Here is a 19,103-nt window from a genome sequence, read left to right on the forward strand (position 1 = left end):
GCTACTTTCTAGATCTGTTTTGTTCTTTTTAATGCGTTACATTTAAAACAATTTATTGACATTTGAGGTAATTAAATCTTGTATGCATAAGTAAAACAAAAATGAAAATAGAGTTTTAAAATTGTTACCAAAACTGTTAAAAAAATAATTAAAACTAAAATGTTAAAACTATAAAACGACAGAATTACTTTCGAGTTCCTAATAAAAAGGAGGCATGTTTAATAATTTTTGAAAAATTTTTTAATCCGCCCCAAGTTTATTATGACCCTACCGTTCATTAATTTTTACTTATTATCAAAAATAAAAAATAAATAAAAATCACTGAAAAAAAAATACTTTCAGCGCAAACAAGCTTTAAAAATCGATTTGTCGGCTTTTAGAGCTTTTAATTTATTTCTTACTAAAGTAAAAAACTTTGTAGTGAAAATAAAAATTATCATAATTTTTATTTTTGCCACAAGTTGTTAATCTTAATACACAAAAGTAATAAAAAAGGTGATGAAAATTTGAATCAAATCTAAGGTGGTACTCTGGGGCTCTTTTTAAAAACTAGGTAATTTTGTAACCAAGTAGGTTATAAGAAAATAGCATTCATTTGGCTTCTAATGCTATTTTAAGAAAATTGCGTGCGAAAGGGGAGGGCGAAAATTTTGGGGCTTTTTTGTTCCCAGCCTCCAATCATCGCAATTTTTTGCAAGCCCTCATTATTTGACATAAGTATAAACATATAAATGTTTGGAGTTTGCTCCATGTCTGGAAGTTTCCTATCTCGAACACCAAACAATTTTTCTTCGCCTCTGAAATTATGAGTTTAAATTTACTTTAACACTAGCATCAGTCTGTTAAAATAATACTTTTTTTGAAAAACGTAATAAATTACATTTACTTTGAAGGCATAGAAAATAGCGTAAACAATCAAAATAATTAATGACACTTTTTATAACTTATTTCAACTGTTTGAGAGGACAAAACCTGACTTCATTAACTGACATTATTCGTCCATTTCAAATTTAGTTTATTAGGACAAAAACTGATATCATTAGTCCATTTCAAATTCAATTTGATTCTAACTGGTTTGAAGTTGAGCTGCTTGGGGCTGTGCTTATTTCCTCATATTGTTTCTGGAGGTTAAAATAAGTTTCCTGGTTAATAATATCATCACTTGATAAAATATGTTATCACCTTCTAACATTAATGTAAACAGTTTGTGTGGTGTGAGAATCTGATTTGAAATTGCTGCTTCCAGCAATTTCAATGACTCACTTTTGCTGCTTTTCTTATAGTTGCTCCTTTTCCATTACATGGACTTTTACCATGAGACATAGTAAACAAGTGATGCTCAGCATTTATTTTGTGATCTTCAAGGTGGTACATTAAGTGAAATAGATATTTTTAATTTTTGTGATGTAACACAGCCGAATCACTGAACTATTTTATTGATTGTGGGTAGTTAAATTTTGAACATACGGAGTAACTTTTTGACAAAACAATGAACGCTTTTTCGTTATCGCAAAGATGGTCCATTCGCATTCACATTTAAGTTGATATTTTGCCTCTGATAAGTAGGAAGATCCTTATTTAATAAAAATAAAACAGGTGTGTTGATCTTTTTGCCTCTGATAAGTAGGAAGATTGTTCTTCTTTGATACTGTAATAAACAGCAAATGGATGTTAGGTAGCTCAAATGGCTTTTCAGTAAAGTACTTTTGTACAGCATTATGCACAAGAAAATAATAGCTCTCTGCAAAATCTATAAGAATAAAACAGGTGTGTTGATCTTTTTGCTTCTAATAAGTAGGAAGATTGTGCTTCTTTGATAAAGTAGATGTGACAAAGATTATACAAAGTTTTACTTAGAGTTTGAGTAAACTTAATAGTGCTTGCTTAGTCCATGACTACTGCAGTTTGGTAGTAGTTTGGTCAGTTTATAACCTTTGTTTGTATCTAATCTGATTGTTAAAATCAAAATCATTCTTCTCAAACACATTTTCCAAGTAAGTCTTCAAACATACTTTTTTTTTTTACCAGGGCAGTCAAAAAATATATGAAACATACAGTTTTCAAATATCTATATTATAAACACATACTTTCATCAAATCTTTGTAATATATCAAATAAACTTTGAGCAGATCATATGAAAGGCCCTTAAGTAAAGCAGCGCACTTCAAATTAGCTTTTTGATGATAGGAACATGTAAAAATCAAGTCACTTCTCCTGCTGTCCACTTTCGGGCTTTCTTAACAAGATGTTCTTTAACTAAAAATTTTTGGAAGTTTTTTTAATTGAGTAACTATCAGGAATTTATGAAAGTAACATTTTCTTTCTTTTTTTCTTTTTTTTTTTTTTACATCAAAAAGTTTGTCTAAATCATTACAGTTTATACACTTTTATTATTTTTTCTAAAGCAATATATTTTGGGTCTGCATCCAATGCTGATGCTACTATTTTTGTTATGATTGTATCAAGTTTTTTATAATTTTTTACTTCCACATTCTAATTTGTCGCATTTACTTACTTTTTTGAGTGGAGATATTTCCAATAAAGAGTTTTTTTACAGTCGTATAACTTTAGATTAAGAGTTTAATACAAACTTTAAATGAAATTGAAGCGTTTACTCTTAAATTATAACCATGTGTAAATTAACGGGTGATGCGGAAGTTATCGGACAAAATAAAAACGTCAATAACTTATTTATAAATAAAAAAACAAACTACTATTTTTTTTTTTTTTAATAAAGCATTTATCTTTTAATAAAAATATATTATTTTTTATATGAAAAAACACCACCATCTGCAATTGATCTCAATTTTGCTCTGACGCCTTTCATATGCGACTGTAAAAAGTTTAAATCAATTTCTTGTAGTTTTAGTTTAATGCAATCAATCAAAACTTGCTCTGTTGAAGCTTGCCAATCTCCCTCGTAAACCTTCTGTGCCAAATGTCCCCAAAAATTTTCAATTGGTCGTGCTTGAGGTACATTTGGGGGATTGGATTCTTTATCAACGTAATAGACATATTGGTCCATCCAATTTAGAGAATCTTTAGAATAATGAGAACTTGCTAAATCTGACCAAAATAAATAGTTAAAGTCTCCATGATACTTGTGAATAAATGGAAGAAGTCGTTTTTCTAAACATTCATTAATATAGATTGATGAATTGATCGCTACAGCCTTGGAAGTGCGAAACAATAACTCGGACATACCACGGTCAGATATGGCTATCCACATTAATAATTTTTTTGGAAATGTCTTTTTTCTTATAAAACGAACACTTTCTGGGCATATCTTTTTGTTGTTTGTGTAGTATCCAGAATTTCCAGGCATTTTGTCCCCTGCAAAACAAAAGTATTTTTCGTCATCGATGACTAGAAGCGATTTTGTGTTATAGAGTTGGTTAACTAGTTTCCTGCTTCTTTTCTTTGCCTTTATTTGTTGTTCTATAGTGTATTTTGGAGTCTTTTCACGTTTTCAATATTTGTTATTCATTTTTTTTAACTGACGACCAATTGTCGATTGATTTACACCTTTTAATTTAATACTTATTTTTCTCTGACTGACCCCTTTTCGATTGTTGACAAGTCTCGTTAATTCGGCGTTTTTTTCTCTAGTCCAGGATGTCGGACGACCAGGGTGCTTTCTATCAGAAAACGATTGAACAGTTTCAAGTCTTTTTAGGTAGGTTATCATATATTGTGCTTCGAGCAAATCCTTCCTTTTCGAAATGATTTACGATTTTTTTTTTTTTTTATATTAGGTTTATTTACAAAAAACATTTTTAGTCGCTTTCGAAAAGGTTCTCGTTCAGCTGCATTTAACCTCATTTTAAATAATTGTGTTTCAAATAATAAAGTTTATATTTTATAGAACGTTTATGCCTACGCATAAAACCACAAAAACTAATTATTATGCTCAATTAATGAAATTAGGATTTGTCCGATAACTTCCGCATCACCCGTTATATCATTATAATAATATTATATGCATTAAATTAAATACATATTCCGAAACAATATCAAATAAATTTAATTGAGGCACTGATTATATCACATAAGGAAAAACTGATTTATACAGGGAAAAATTAAAAATATACACCTTAGTCATAGGGCTACAGTCATGTCATAAGATAGAAAATAGGTCTTAAAATTTTTTTTTTGTAGTGATAGACTATATATAGATTTTTCAATGTAAAAGGTTTCATACTTTATATATAATTTATCAAACTTTTCAAAAAAAAGTGATATTTTAACAGGCTGCTTTAAGTGACAAAATAACTTTTAACGCATAATTTTGCTTTTTACCACAGCGGGTTACCCTAAGTACAATAAAGTAACAAAAAATTAGTACTGCCTTTCTGTAGATAACATCACATTAAAGTTTCCAAAAAATTTTCTAATATTGCGTTTTTTAGTGGCAAAAAAGAAAAATAATTCAAAAACTGTTTAATTCAATCATTCAAAATCAATCGTTCAAAAATGCCAGCAAAAATTGATTATTTGGTTAAAATACTTTTAATACAAAAATTTTAATTTTTCTAGTAATCTACTTTTTTATTTAAAAAGTTTTGGTCTGTCAAAAATTAAAAAAAACTTCTGTAAGCTACAGATACTTACACTTTGGTCAGTATTGATTCAATCATAACTTTAAAACAGTTCGGTCAATAAAGCTGAAATTTTCATGATTGTGATTTCTTTACAAAATCTGTGATTGGTCAAAATTTAAACTAAATCTGAATGATAAAAATGGTAAAATGATTTAATATGTAACGACCCAAGTTTCTTATTAAAAAAATGTATTTATTATATTTGGGGCCTTGAAAGATAGGGGGTCTAGTGTGATCTCTGCTGGAATGAGGAGTCCTAAAAAAGACTTCAGATTTGTCACACAAAATAATTATTTCTTCCTGTTATTTGGTATCAAGGAGCTCTTTTGGACTACTTTTGGAAACAAAATTGTGATTTTTAGGTTCAAAATCATAAAATCTCATAAATAACTTTACCTTTGCTGATCATAAGACACTCAACACTTATATAGCTCCCGGACACCAAACCAGAAAAAAAAAGATATAAAGCTGAAGCCCATTTGAGACCTCCTGGTTTTCTGACAAAAAAACTAATGTTGTTAAAATAAAAAAGTTTATCAAAAACCTAAGCTTTGAAACTTACAGGTACATCTGTTAAAAACTTTAGATTTTACAATAACAATTTTTTCTTCTGCTAAATTATTTTCCATAGATTTTACTGTTTTTTATTATTGTGTTGCTTATCATTTATGTTTGAATGGTTAGAGATGTTTTTATTGCTATTTTCAGAAAGAAATGTTTTGTCAATTTTTTCTCTTTTATATTATTAATGCACAAAGATAATTTGCATAATAAAAAACAGCATTAAATATAATTTAATGTTGTTTCTTTTAAATGTGCAATAAGGTAAAATAATTTTTTTAAATTAAATTGATCTTGTTTGTGACCTTTTCTGGTGTAAATTATTTTTTAACGATTAATAGGGTTTAAATTTTGGGAACTTCTTTGCCAACCCAAAAGTGGATTTTATGTAAGTAGACATTAATTTTTAAATGAAATTTTTACTGTGGTGTATCATCTGGGATAGATATGCTCCTATCGTTGTCTAGAAATAACTCCTACCTTTAACAAAATTTGTATAAGTCTTGCTTCATTATTTTATCTACAATGTACAGTTAACTTTTTAACTGATAACCAACCAAACATTGCCTAAGGAAGATGTTTGACTTTTTCTAAATTACACACTCCATGAGTAATTCAGAAAAATTACAACAACTACACATACAATACAATAGTCCTAATGAAATTTTTAACTAAATATCCTTTTGAAACATTAGATGTTTTAAGGCATAAATTTTTTGGTTAACTTATATTATAATATAATGAACATAAAGTTTAATGAATTGATTTATAGTATGCAAATGAACATCGTGCAGTGATAAAAATAAGCGGATAATCAAAATGTTAGGCCTTTTAGGGTATGCTAAAGTATACTTAGAGAAATAGTATTATTATCACAAAGTATAAAAATAATAATATTAGGAAAAAAGTTTTTATTCCTGCATTATAATGATTTGCAAATTTTCCAATGCCAATATTAATTTATTATTATTTATTTATTGTTTGTTCAAACAACACTTAGCTTAGGTATTAATAATAAAAAAAGATTTAAATAAGTAATCCCACATTTTAATTGAAGTAGAAATGCATCTACTAGTGAAAAGTGAATATTTAAATATTTAAAAAATTAAGGAACTTTAACAAATACGTACTTTTTCAAAAATATGTTGTCTACGCACGGTGACTCATAAATAAAGAAAAAACGGCAAATTTATATAACCATCGCATTTTAATATGTATTAAATGAATAGCTATTGTTTTTTTTGTCTAAAAATCAATTATGTGATTTTAACCCTCCGTCGGGCGCAACTGATTTGGCACATGCTTTATTCATTTGTTATTTTCTCCCCACTGGAGCGCTTCTAAATCTGTCTTTAAAAGACTTACAAAACCCTCTTACTTAGTTACTTTAAAAATAATGTAAAGAGTATTAATCGACCTGTGTGTTCTGATAGGCTCATTGCGCCCGATTAAGTCATTTTATTTAGGTAGTTATTTTAGTTTTTTTTTATTTCGGATTTGTTTATTTTCACATTTTAAACTGGTAATATTAAACTAACTGAGCGTATTTTGTAAAAATAAATAGAAAATCTTCGAATGGTCTAACATACACATTGCGTCTAATTATGTCATAATTTATTTATTAAAGAAAAATTTAATGGCGTTTCAATTTGATGAACTAAGGAAGTTACTTGAGGATGAAGTTGGTAAAGAACCCGCACAATTTGACAATTTTGCAGAAGAAAGTGATATTAACTCTGAAGATGAAGTTTAACAATGCACTCTTAATTCAGAAACTGAGCAATCTGAAAACAAAACAGAAGAAGATGACAAAGAAGAAGAAAACTTTTATGGGCAAAGATAAAAAAACGGAGTGGCTAACTAAACCACTAAAAAAAAGTCGACGTCGAAACGTCTTTGGGGAAAAGAAGATGATGGCATTGAAGAATTCTGTCTTGTTATGAGTCTTAAACGGTTTAAGGGGGAAGTACACCATAAATATAAAAAAATTAAAAAAAAATTTTTTTTGTTTGTTTTGGAAGCAAAAATTAATTAAGAACACAATGAAGTAAAGAGATTTTGTAAACTATGTCAGGAAATTGAAGTAACTTCAATTTTTTTAACCACACTTATCAAGTTTAACCATAGCAACGCACATAGCAACGATAAACCTGCTTATCTGCTTATTTCAGAGGCTCACACAAAGTTATAAATCTGGTTATAAAAAGGCTTTATCTACTTTGATTTTACTTTAATTATCTACTCTGCTTAAATTAAATTTAACTCGATTGCCTCTAACTATTTCAGTTTTTAAACATTCCTAAAATGCGGGACCGCCTAAAAAGCCGAACTCTAAAGCGCCAAAAAGCCGAAATGCCGAAAAAAATGGCGTAATAATAGACCTGCAGTAACCGTAAAAAAAGATAACGAAAAGTTAAGCATCTCCCGGATTTTTTATTGAGCATTTGGAAATGCGAAAGTTTAAAAGGACAGAAACAAAAGCCAAATTTGGCTTTCGCTTCTGTCTTTTTAAAGATTAATTTTTATAAAATCATTTTTAAATTGATTTGCTAATTTCATATTTAGTCGAAAAGATTTGGGCAAAAATTATTAACTAAAATCAATTTTGAAAACTTTAATTGGAGTTTTAATAATCACCACGGTGACCCATCAAGCAAGCAAATTCTCACATAAATAAGTATAAGAAAGCCGTGTTAAGAAAATGCCCATTGTTTGTAGGTAAGAGAACCTACGGGTACACAACAAGATATTTAAGCAAGCTTAGTCTTCAAGCAGAGAACATCTCTTAAAATATCAATTCTTGTTACACGAAGTTAAAAAATATTCTGTCTGGGCCTCAAATTCTTGTTAAAATGAATCCTCGCACACTGAGCAACATATCTTTTAAGGTCCTCACCAATAATAAGCGTCTTCTACAAATCTTTTTTTTAACTACAAATCTATCATTTTCATGTAGCTATTGTGAGCAATATTAAACAGACCAAAACATTTTGAGACATCGCAAATGACAGATCAAAATGCTTTTAGTTTTTTTAGTCTCAGCTCCAGACTTTTGAAAGAGTTTTTATATATCCTAGTTTTGAATCAAATTAATTATTTCATTGAACAGAAAAAAGTAACATTTAAGTTTTCAAGTACGCGGGGGATTAATTAATAAATCATCTCTGCAGTACTTACTCAAAAAAATTTAATCAAAGGATAAGTCACCTTGAGTACTCTTTGGTGCCTAATAGAAGGGGGGGTTGGAATAAGTTTTTGGGGGTTGGAAATATCACTAAAACTTAATAAGCAGAGGGGCTGGAATAAGCGGGGGGGGGGGGGGGTTGGAAAATTTCGAGTTTTTTTAAATAATTAAAGCAATAACTAAGTAATGTTTTTGTTAATTATTAACATATATATTAGTGTCTGAAAACAAGTAAATATATAATAAAGAAGTACTAAAGTCCAAAGAAGAAATATCAACAGAAGTCCGGTTCAAATAAGTTTCTCTCTTTACATATTTTGTAAAATGTCAAATATGTTACCCTCGTCCTCTTGCTCAACATCGGTATAATCATGAGCCTCTTTTATTCGCTTCTTGACGCTTTTTCGAGCCTCGTAAAAAGCTGATTTCATTTTTTTAGATGTGGCTTGAAAAAAATACAAGTTTCATTTTCCTCAAACACCTTCTGCAGTGCATCTAAAAACGTTGCGTCCTTATTAATCAATGGATCATCTGAAACATTTGTCAGTGATGGAATGGTATTGGAAGGATTTGCGGTAGCTTCAACCTCCACAGTTGGTGTTAAATCAGGCTGTGTTTCAGCATTCTTCTGTTCGCTATCATTTCCACTTTCGTCACTTGTGCCATCAGTTTCATTTCCATTTTCGTCTTCTAATAAGTAACGATCGTCCTCGATATAATCCAACAATTCCAAACCCTCGTGGTTTCTCCAAATACCTTTTGGTGGAATCAGGTTCTTGATAACCGACTGCAGGCTTACTGCCACAGGTGATTCTGTTAGCTTCTTTTGAAATGTCTGCATGTCACTGCCGATCAGCGCAAACAGTTTGTCTGAGACCAGATGATCTTCCTATTCATCCAATGAACTGGTAACGAACAGTTTTTTGAATACCTCAGCAAAGTCATCTGGAACGTCTCTCCAAGCAGACAAAAGCATTTTGACCATATCTTCGCGTTTCGGTGAAGAGACTTTGTTTTTATCCACTTCCAGCATTTTCAACATCAAATCCATTTCTTCGTGTTTGTATAATGCCTTAAGACGGCGATGTTGATCGGTATCATTTGCTTGAATGAAACCAGTGATACCTCCGCCCATCGCAATTAGAATGTAGCCGCGTTGATAAAGAGCTTTTTTAACTTCTGGCATTAGGTGGACAGCGTAATCATCCAGGACGTAAATTGCAAAATTCTTTTGTGTGAAGGGATTGAAACGATTCGGGAGATTATTTATCGTTTTGATCATGTGCTCTAATCGATAAGATCCACTTGGGGACCACTGGTAATTGACATTATCGACTTCTACCTTTGCTATAACTCCTTTACCTTTGAAGACGAATTCAGGCTGCAATTTAATGTTTGAAACGCTTGAAACCTGTGTGAATACAGTAACGCGCTCCCTGGAAAGATTATGATTTTCCTTAACAAATGTCTCTTCACCTTTAAACGACATTGTCTTCTCCTGTGAACTTTCATTTCTGTGGAGGGGCATTTGGTCCCCATTTGTAATAGGAGGATCAACCCAATATTTCTCAATACAGAACTTTCGAACTGCTCAGACATTTTGGAGATAATCACGAAGTCTTATCAGAAGATCTTTTTTCTTGATTGAATAGCGTTTGTTTGGCTTTCTTAAGCTGACTCCGTATTCATTTTCCCAGGATTTAATCCATTTATTACTAAATTTGAGTTTCTCCTGTTCAGGAACTGAGTTTTGAATGAGCCAAACGTCACTTCAACAATTCTCTCACGTCGACGAACCAGTGAAATAATGCTACTCTTACTTCTGGGGCCTTCACTTTACGACCAGCACCAGCTCCTCGCGATTTTTTCGGTGGACAAGAGGAAGGATCTTGCAAACGCTCTAGGTTGTTGTATGAACGGGATGCAAGTTTAATTGCTTTTATGAATTCAGTGTCGTCACCTTTTGCATCGACCAAATCAGTATAAAAGAATCGGACAGACTTTGCAACATATCCAGTTGTCGGTTTAATTGACACGTGTCGTTTTCTTTTTGCATCGTATTTCGTCTTTCTTTTGTTTTTTATCATATGTTTATCATATATGTTTACTTATCATATTTTTATTTACTTATCATATTTTTATCATATATGTTTACTTCGGCATCGTACTCTTCTTTGAACTTTTCCACGATTTTTCCAAGCTCCATTTTTTCTACGTTACTATATTGGCTTCTTTCTGTTCTTTTAAAGATTCTTTTCGTAGTCGCCATTTCGTTCTTACACTCTGATATTACAACGTATAGTAAATAAGTATAGTACATATTAAATAAGTACTGTAAATGATATGACGTGACGATAGAAAGAAGAAAATTTATTTTTAATGAATAATGACGTAACGATGGAAAGAAGAAAATACAACGTTCTTTTTTTTAAAACAAAGTTTTTTGAATAAATGATATTACGTAACGTAAGTAACTAGTGAAAAAGAAAGTTTTTATAAAAAATTGTTTTGTCTTGGATGGAATTTTTTCTAAAATTTAATAGCCGGGGGGGTTGAAATAAGAATGTCCTGGGTGGAAAATTTTTGAAAAATTAATTAGCGGGGAGGGAAGGGGGGGGGACGTCTATTAGGCACCAAAGAGTATGCTCAAAGGCTTTAGAACTACAAACTTGACAACAAACATTTGTAGAAAATTAAGATGGCTTTTTGTTAGAATTCATTTATGTTTCAGAATCTAATGGAGAAAATGTTTTTTTATAAGTAAGGTATCAAAGAAAAAATATTGAGCGCTGTAAAAAAGTATGTATTTGGAACGCTGTTATTTTGCTCATATGAGCAGTGGCGGTTTAAGTCAACAGAAAGACCTAAGCAGTAAACGGATCTGCGCTACATTCAAAATTTTGGCACGACGAACCTTTTTTTTAAGTTGCCAAAGACTTATAAGTTTTTTTTAGTTAATATTATTTAGTTAAGTTTCTCCAAAAAGCCCTAAAGGTCTTATCACAAAACACAGCGGAAGACCATTTATCCAGAAAGTTCTCTTCCCTCCCAATGACGGTTATTGAGCTAGAGACGGCATGAAACATCCTAGTTCTAAGTCACAATTATTCTTAATGCGCCACGGCTGCTGTTTATTAAAATCCACCTTGAATACAAATTTATTTTCATTTTGTCTAAAAATGATAACAAATGTTAACATTTTTAGGTGATATGCTAACAAATATTATAGGGTTTCCTAATATATCGACCATTTTTCTGAGTTAATATTTAGATATCAATTTCTTGATTTTTTGTAACAAAAAAATATGCACTTTTACCATGTTTAGGTGATTTTCTCGGGAAAATTCCTTGCACAATCACCCTAAAACAAGTAAGAGTTATACTGCCACACCAGGGATTACTAAAACCATAAATTTATTTCTATGTAGCCTCTTATTCTATGTCATTGTGAGGACAGGACCGACGGAAATAAAAGTAAAACAATGAAGTTATTAAACAATAATATAATAATCAGTAAATATATTTTAAAGCTCTATCATTTATAAAAATTTAAAATTTTTAGAACTAAAAGCAAATATAAAATGCGAACTAAAAAAATATTGGCTATACCCTCATATTATATTAGAGAGACAAAAATAAATTAAAAACGAATGAACTGCAAAAGAGTAAGAAAACCTAATTTACTATGTGAAACATAATTTTTTATTATGGAACAAAGCGACTGATATAGTTACATCAACTATGCACAACATAATACACAACCAGCCATATAATAAAGGGCAGCATTCATCTGATCATTTAAAAACTAATTAACTTTTATTAATTATCACATATATAAGTAATACCATCTTTCATGAGGTAGACTGTGCGACGATCTGAATTTATATTAGAGCAATGACAACCAGTTTCTTCAATGAATTACAAAATAGTTTCAACCGTTGATGACTAAAACTGTTTTTTACTATTTAATAAATTGGGTTGAATCTAAATGATTGAGTTTTAAAAAAATGTTAAAACAGCAATTGTAAAATAAAAATTACTACCAATTTTATGCCTTATAAAGTAACACTTTAGAATAAATGAATAAAAATTCTTCTTAAATAACGTTTTTATTTCACTCATCCACAGTATATATAAAATACTAAGAAAAGTATCGGTTTGTCTAAATTTTAAAAATGACAAATGTCTCATCTACTAGAAACACAAAAAGTATTTACCCTGTCAAAACCAAATTAATTTTTCAAACATTTTGAAGATGCCAGGAAGAAGTATTGGTAATCTTCTGAAAGTTATTTTTATTATTAATTTTTGTAGTATACTGACTATAGCCAGATTAGATTGTGTGAGAGTACTTTAACGTCTAAATTCCTTGACCCTCACAAAACTTTGAAGTTACATCAGCATAGGCTAAAAGACAACTTAAAATTTTGCAAATTATAATGATATAGGTTTAACACCAGTGTTTCAATATTTTTTGGGTTATTTCCTAAAAATGATTTTTTACAACCCAATGCCCTTTAAGACGTTAACCAGTTTTGCAGAATTAACAAATAAAAAAAAAGAAGTTAAAAAGGAAATTTGATCAAATTTTCAACTTTTTAAAGGATAATAGAGGATTTTAGAAAAGTTTTTTAAAAAAATAGGATGTTAGAGGATTTTAGAGGAGCTGTGACCACCCTGATATATATATATATATATATATATATATATATATATATATATATATATATATATATATATATATATATATATATATATATATATATATATACAATTAATTTTAAATGTATTCTACAAATTTTTGTTTTTAATTCTGATTCACTCCCAATAAGGCTGTAAGCAACCACTATTAAGTTGGGAGTTACTGAAAAAATAAAGAAGAATAGAGTTATAGAGCAAGAAAACGATTAATAGAAAATTTGAATAGAGTACTCAATATTCTTAAAAGAACAGAGCAACAATAAATTAGTAGAAAATGAATTATCAAACTTTTTTCATTTTAGACTGTGTTTCATCAATTAAGACTCAATTATCCTCTTACTAGACTGTTTTACTATATTAATTTGATTAGGACATACCTTTTTTCATAGACAACACTTTCCAAAACTCAAAGCTTCTCCCAATGCTTGCATTCTTTGTCAATTTTCTAAGTATAAATAAAAAAAAAAGATTGGTATACTTATAAAGACATCATTGAATAATAAAAACTAAGTTTCTTTAACAAACTTTTTTTAAGCAAATTGAAGTTTGCTGCTAAACTAACTACTCTATATTTACTGTCAATAAAATAAATATGTTTAGCAATCTTCTAAAATTCTAAAACTATTAAAAATGGAACTTTCAAGAATTCTTTCAACATTTTAAATATCTCTTTCTCAAGTTGTATTTTCCCAGAAAACTTAAAAATTATCAAAGTTATATCTGCTTTTAAAACTGATTTAAAACTATTTATGCCAACAATATATATTTCAAACAAATTACTCTACATCACTTGGTTTCCTAAATTTAACAGAAGAAATTAAAGATTCTCTGGATAAAGGAACATTTGGATGTGGTATTTTTTATCAAACTTTAAAAGGAAATTGACAATGTAGGTGTTGACATCCTACTTTATAATCTATCCTACTATGGTGTTAATGGAGTTTCAAACTCCTGGTTCAAATCTTTCCATACTAATAGAACTCAATTAGTATCCATTAGTGGGGCAAACTCTTGAAGTAAACAATATACAATATATGTAAACAACATGCAAGTAGGTGATCCTCAGGGATCTGTCCTTGGCCCTTTGCTGTTTCTTTTATAAATAAATGACATGTCTAAAACTTTAAAATTTTGTAGAGTCCTTTGCAGATGACACAAACCTTCTCTATTTTAGTAGGTCCATAAAAAAAATCAACAAATACATTAACTATGACCTTAAAAAATTATGCAACTGGCTAAATGCCAAAAAAATTTCTTATAACTCTAAAAAAACTGATTTAATATTATTTAAAAGTTGTCACAAAAAATTAGACTAGGAGTTTAAAATTAAGTTAAATGGGAAAAGCTTTGGTGCAAAAAATTCGTAAACTACTTGGGTATAAAACTAGACAATAGCTTAGCCTGGACTTATAACGATACCTCTAATAAGTTGAATACATCCCTTGCCATTCTGTCAAAGGTAAGACATTTCATACAACAAAAAAACTTTAAAATCTATTTACTATGCTTTATTTCACTCTCACCTCACATATTGTTTTCTATCACGGAATCGAAATATAAGTGAATTGCCATAAATTTATCATGTAGAAAAATGCAGTCAGGATAATTGAATTTCTTCCAAAAATACCCATACATTCAGATTTTTTAATGCACTACAAATTTTAAAATTATATGATATAATCAAAATTGAAAATTTTTTATTTATTCACAGCTGCCTGAACAAAAAGATACCTCGAATATTTAATAAATAATTTACTCTTTGCCGTGCAACTAGCTGTTGACTCACAAGAAAATCTTGTAGAAGTGCACTAAGTGTGCAAACATATACAAAATCCTACGGTAAACATTCCTTTAAATACTCTGCATTAATGGATTGGAATCAACTTTAAAATAAATCAAAAACAATCCCTCTTTACAACATTAAAAAATATGTCCTTAAAACTAAATTAAAATACTAATTACTACATCAAGATAAATAGAAATAACAACTGTATCATTGGTGATAACAAATATATCACCATAGAACATATATAAGATATAAATATGAATGTTGACTGATAGTAACCTTCTGTGTGTGTATTATTTATTTTATTTGTTTGTTTTGTTTTGTTTATGGTCGCTTTCCTCTATTTAGTCAGGCTATATGAGAGTGAACCATACAGAATAAAGACTGTATATATATTTTTTATAATTTATAACATGCTTATGTAAAAAATCTAAATATCTGGTAAATATATTGCTTTTTGTTGTTGTTTCAGCTTATTAAGGAAAACATGGCTGTTTTCCTTATATAAGTAAAATTTCCTTATATAAACAAATATACTTGAGGTTTGTCAAACTGATGGATCAACCATATACTATTGAAACAGGCATACTTCAAAGATTACTTTATATTATGTAAATAAAAATTTTATACAAAAAAAAACTAAAAAAAGAAACTTTCAATGCAGCGGAGTGTGCATACATCGACTGACTTAAATAGGGATAGGTGCAGCGGAGTGTCGCCACATCGACTGACTAGAATAGGGACAGGCGCAGTGAAGCTAACTCGCAAGTACAAAGGGTTTTTGGTGAGGGCAAGCAGTCCCAAAAAAAAATTAATTGATTAATCCAAGTTTAAAAAAGCCTGCTGCTCTGCTTCAGTATAAAAACATATCAAACCGGTTTATGAGAAAAAGTTCTTATAATACACTCGAAAAAATAAAATAGTAAATGCCATGAAAATAAAGTCGTAAAATAGAAAAATGCGTAAAAATCAAAACACAATATAAACTATTTTCGGACTCAGAAGGAACATTTCTAACAGCTATAATTTAAAAACGCATCCTCGTTTTGAGTTATACACAATAACTGGAATAATTCAGACCACTGGAATAATCTACCATAGATAACAGATTTTTCTCTTATTGTGCATATTTAACATTATTGACAGACTTTTCTCAAACTCTGCAGATTCCACTAAACTTACTTCATTGCTGCAAATCACTCTTACTTCGATGTACGATACACAGATGCCATAGCAATACAAAACTTATTGCTTCATTATTTTATTAATTTTACATGTTTTGAATTTTATAATAAAATTCAAAACAATAATTTAAACATCAATGCGGGTTTTGACTTCCGGTTTTTCATTGCTTTCAATCCGTTTTTTATTCAGTTTCTCTAAGAAGGTTTATCGGCATTTCGGCGTTTTGGCTTTTTAGAAATCGGCGTTTTAGAAACTCCCCTATAATGAAAATATTTACATTGTTTATAGGATTTGTTAAGTGTAATAAGAACATAATTTATCAAATTTTAATAAAAATTAGTTTTAATTATGGGAAGAAAAGGTAGAGTAAAGCAAAGAACTAGAGTTACTGGAAAGAAAAGAGTTTTTTGTGGTAACCAACACACTTTATCATCACCAACATCAATGACAAGCTCAAAAAAATATTCAGACATTGATACTAGTTCTTCAAGATTAGCTAGCAAGATTGAATATCTTAAAAATAATATTTCAAATAAAAAGGATAAAAAAATTAATGGTTAAAGAATAATTGATGTTAAAATCTTAAACACTATATTTGAATCTTTATTTTGTCCACAGTGTTTTAACAATAATAGCTTTGTATTGAAAGAAAACTTTTTAAAAAACTTTTTAACTGATGAAACTTGGCAACATAGAGGGTACAGTTCACAGAAAGCAGTTGTGACAAAATTGAAAATGGATAATTGAAAAGTGTTAGATGTTGAGCCAATGAGTAGACTTTGTAAACAATGTCAATTACGCAAAAATTTAAAATCTAAGAATTCAGAGAGCTGCAAAATTTGGTACAAATCTCATAGTTGTAACTTAATTTGTATTGGCTCAGCAGGGAGTATGGAAATGACAGATGCCAAACACATATTTAGTAGATCTGTCAAAGAATACGGATTGCAGTATACTTAATTTTATGGAGATAGTGACAGTAAAAGTTATCCAGCCATGAAATTTACTTATCCTGGTGTTGAAGTTGAAAAATTATAATGTTGTGTTGGGTACGTTCAGAAACGAGTTAGGACGAGTCTAAGAACATTTTAAAAAAATACGAAAAACCACTGTGGTCGTGGAAAGTTAACAAACAGTCTTATTGATCAGCTTTAGAATTATTATGGAATTGCGGTAAGAAATAATAAAAACAATCTACAAGGAACGAAGAAATCCATTCATGCTACACTTTTTACACTTTTTCATGTTGCCTAATCAAAGGAAAATAACTGGCACACTCACTGTCCAATTAGTAAAAATATTTGGTGAAGATATCAGAAAGATAAAGCAACAGGAAAATCAACATACAAATCAGGTGTAGGACTTCCACTATCAATTATAAAACATTTAAAACCAATATATGCAGTTTTAAATGAGTAGTCTTTGTTACGTAAATGTTTGCATGGGAAGAAACAAAACCAAAATGAAAGTCTAAATGCAATGATTTGGGATAGAATCCCAAAAACAAAGTATGTCAGCTTAACACAGTTAAAATTTGAAACATACGATGCTGTAGCAAACTTTAATATTGGGAGAAAAAGTTGTCTTTTAATTTATAAACAGTTAGACATGACACCTGGGAAATATGCATCAAGTTTGTGCAATAATTAAAATCAAAGGCGTGTTTATTTAGCTGGATACAAAAATCTAGAGTCATCTAAGAATCAGCGAAAGATTCTATGAGGGTTGTCAAAAGCATCAAAGGACAAATATGAAAACTTTGAAGGAAGTCAGTATGCCCCTTGATCATTCTGAATCTTTATCTTAAACATAATTTAGTTATATTTTATAAATTTTTTGTGAAATTTTAAATTTTTGGAACCACTTGGATTTTAATGATAAAATTTTCAGTAATTGTCCTATTTTATATCTTCTGTAATTTGAACATCCATTTTTATGAAATACTTGACAGAACACGTTCTACGCGTACTTCAGTTGCCTAATTTTGACCGAAATTAATTAAACGACAATATATTTTCCCCCTGAAGAACTAACTGTCATATTTTTCATATAATTTTAGATTCAGATCACAGTTTAAAGTATTATTTAAAGGGAATTGCAATATGACAGTTTGAATATATGTAGTTCTTCGGATAAATTAGCCGGTGCATTAAATGTTTTTTGGTTACTTTTTCAATATTTTTTGGTTACCATGGCAACATAGCACATTTTTAAAAATTTTTTATTGTGAAATAAAAAATTTTGAAATATATTTTTAAAAATCAATTTACGGTTTGAACATGAGTTTTAACATTTTTGGCGTACTTCCCCCTTAAAACACTTAATTGTTGCCTTCGTTTTGATGACCGCATTTCATCAATAGTAAGATTTTCCCCTGAACTAAAACTTTTCTGTCAATAATTGTCAGAAAAGTTTTAGTCCAGAGGAAAATCTTACTATTAGTGAAATGCTTCCGGTATTTCAAGGTAGATGTCAGTTTCGGCAATACTTACCCTCACTAAACTAATACGGTATAAAAGTTTATAGTCTAGTTGATGCCAGGATGTTTAATTTTGTCAAATTGGAAGTTTATGCTGGGCATCAACTATAAGACTCTATAAACCCCCAAGATTCCGTCCAAGAATTGATCAAGAAAAATCACAATCTCCTACAACTTCAAAAAGACGTAGATGTGTTACGTGCACTTTAGAAATTGGTGTAAGAAGGTTATCTCAATACGAATGTCGAAAATGCCACTAACCACTTTGCATAAGTTCATCAGGTTTTAGTGTGTCAATTATGCTTTTCTTCATGCAAATGCATCATCTTAAATTACCATGAAATATCCAATTCAGAATAAATATGAATTAAGTACATTGATGTGACTTACAAATGAAATATTTTGAAAAGGCTTGATGTTTAGTATTATTTATATAAATGGTTAATTTGAAACTAAATTTTTTTGGTTTTATTACTTAAATTGTAAAATTACTCAGTATTTTATCATAAGACTGACTTTTTTCATAAAAAATTAAATATTATTTTTATATACATCTTTATAAAGGTCAGTAGATACTTTAGTATAGTTTATTTTAATATGTTTGCT

General features: G+C 29.6%; 2 protein-coding genes and 1 long non-coding RNA gene across 14 annotated transcripts in view; all 3 read right to left on the bottom strand.

Moving 5' to 3' along the window:
* LOC136081934 (uncharacterized) overlaps nucleotides 1-6,441 on the bottom strand; it is a 74,518-nt gene extending 68,077 nt beyond the window's left edge. For 5 of the 12 annotated variants that reach the window (XM_065800374.1, XM_065800368.1, XM_065800372.1 and 2 more), the window contains exons 1-2: nucleotides 6,293-6,356; nucleotides 4,612-4,727 (exon numbers count right to left, since the gene is read on the bottom strand). The gene's annotated coding sequence lies outside the window, so the exon portion shown is untranslated. Of the gene's footprint in view, nucleotides 1-4,611; nucleotides 4,728-6,292 lie in introns of those variants that run through there. The other 7 variants (XM_065800371.1, XM_065800364.1, XM_065800363.1 and 4 more) reach the window with 5 other exon arrangements.
* Nucleotides 2,762-3,325, bottom strand: LOC136081464 (uncharacterized). Its single transcript, XM_065798778.1, has one exon. It carries the CDS (start codon nucleotides 3,323-3,325, stop codon nucleotides 2,762-2,764), a length of 564 nt encoding a protein of 187 aa, XP_065654850.1.
* Nucleotides 6,442-11,837: 5,396 nt separating the features above from the next.
* Nucleotides 11,838-15,783, bottom strand: LOC136081935 (uncharacterized). Its single transcript, XR_010639252.1, has 3 exons — nucleotides 13,425-15,783; nucleotides 12,564-12,753; nucleotides 11,838-12,330 (listed from the first exon to the last, which is right to left on the bottom strand). It is a non-coding gene; the product is annotated as an uncharacterized LOC136081935 (long non-coding RNA).
* Nucleotides 15,784-19,103: the final 3,320 nt, after the last annotated feature.

Source organism: Hydra vulgaris, chromosome 06, assembly GCF_038396675.1.
Source record: "Hydra vulgaris chromosome 06, alternate assembly HydraT2T_AEP".
Taxonomy (NCBI): Eukaryota; Metazoa; Cnidaria; class Hydrozoa; order Anthoathecata; family Hydridae; genus Hydra; species Hydra vulgaris.

Coding starts and splice junctions, on each gene's coding strand:
- LOC136081464 (XM_065798778.1), bottom strand. CDS start 3,325: ATGCCTGGAAATTCTGGATACTACACAAACAACAAAAAGATATGCCCA.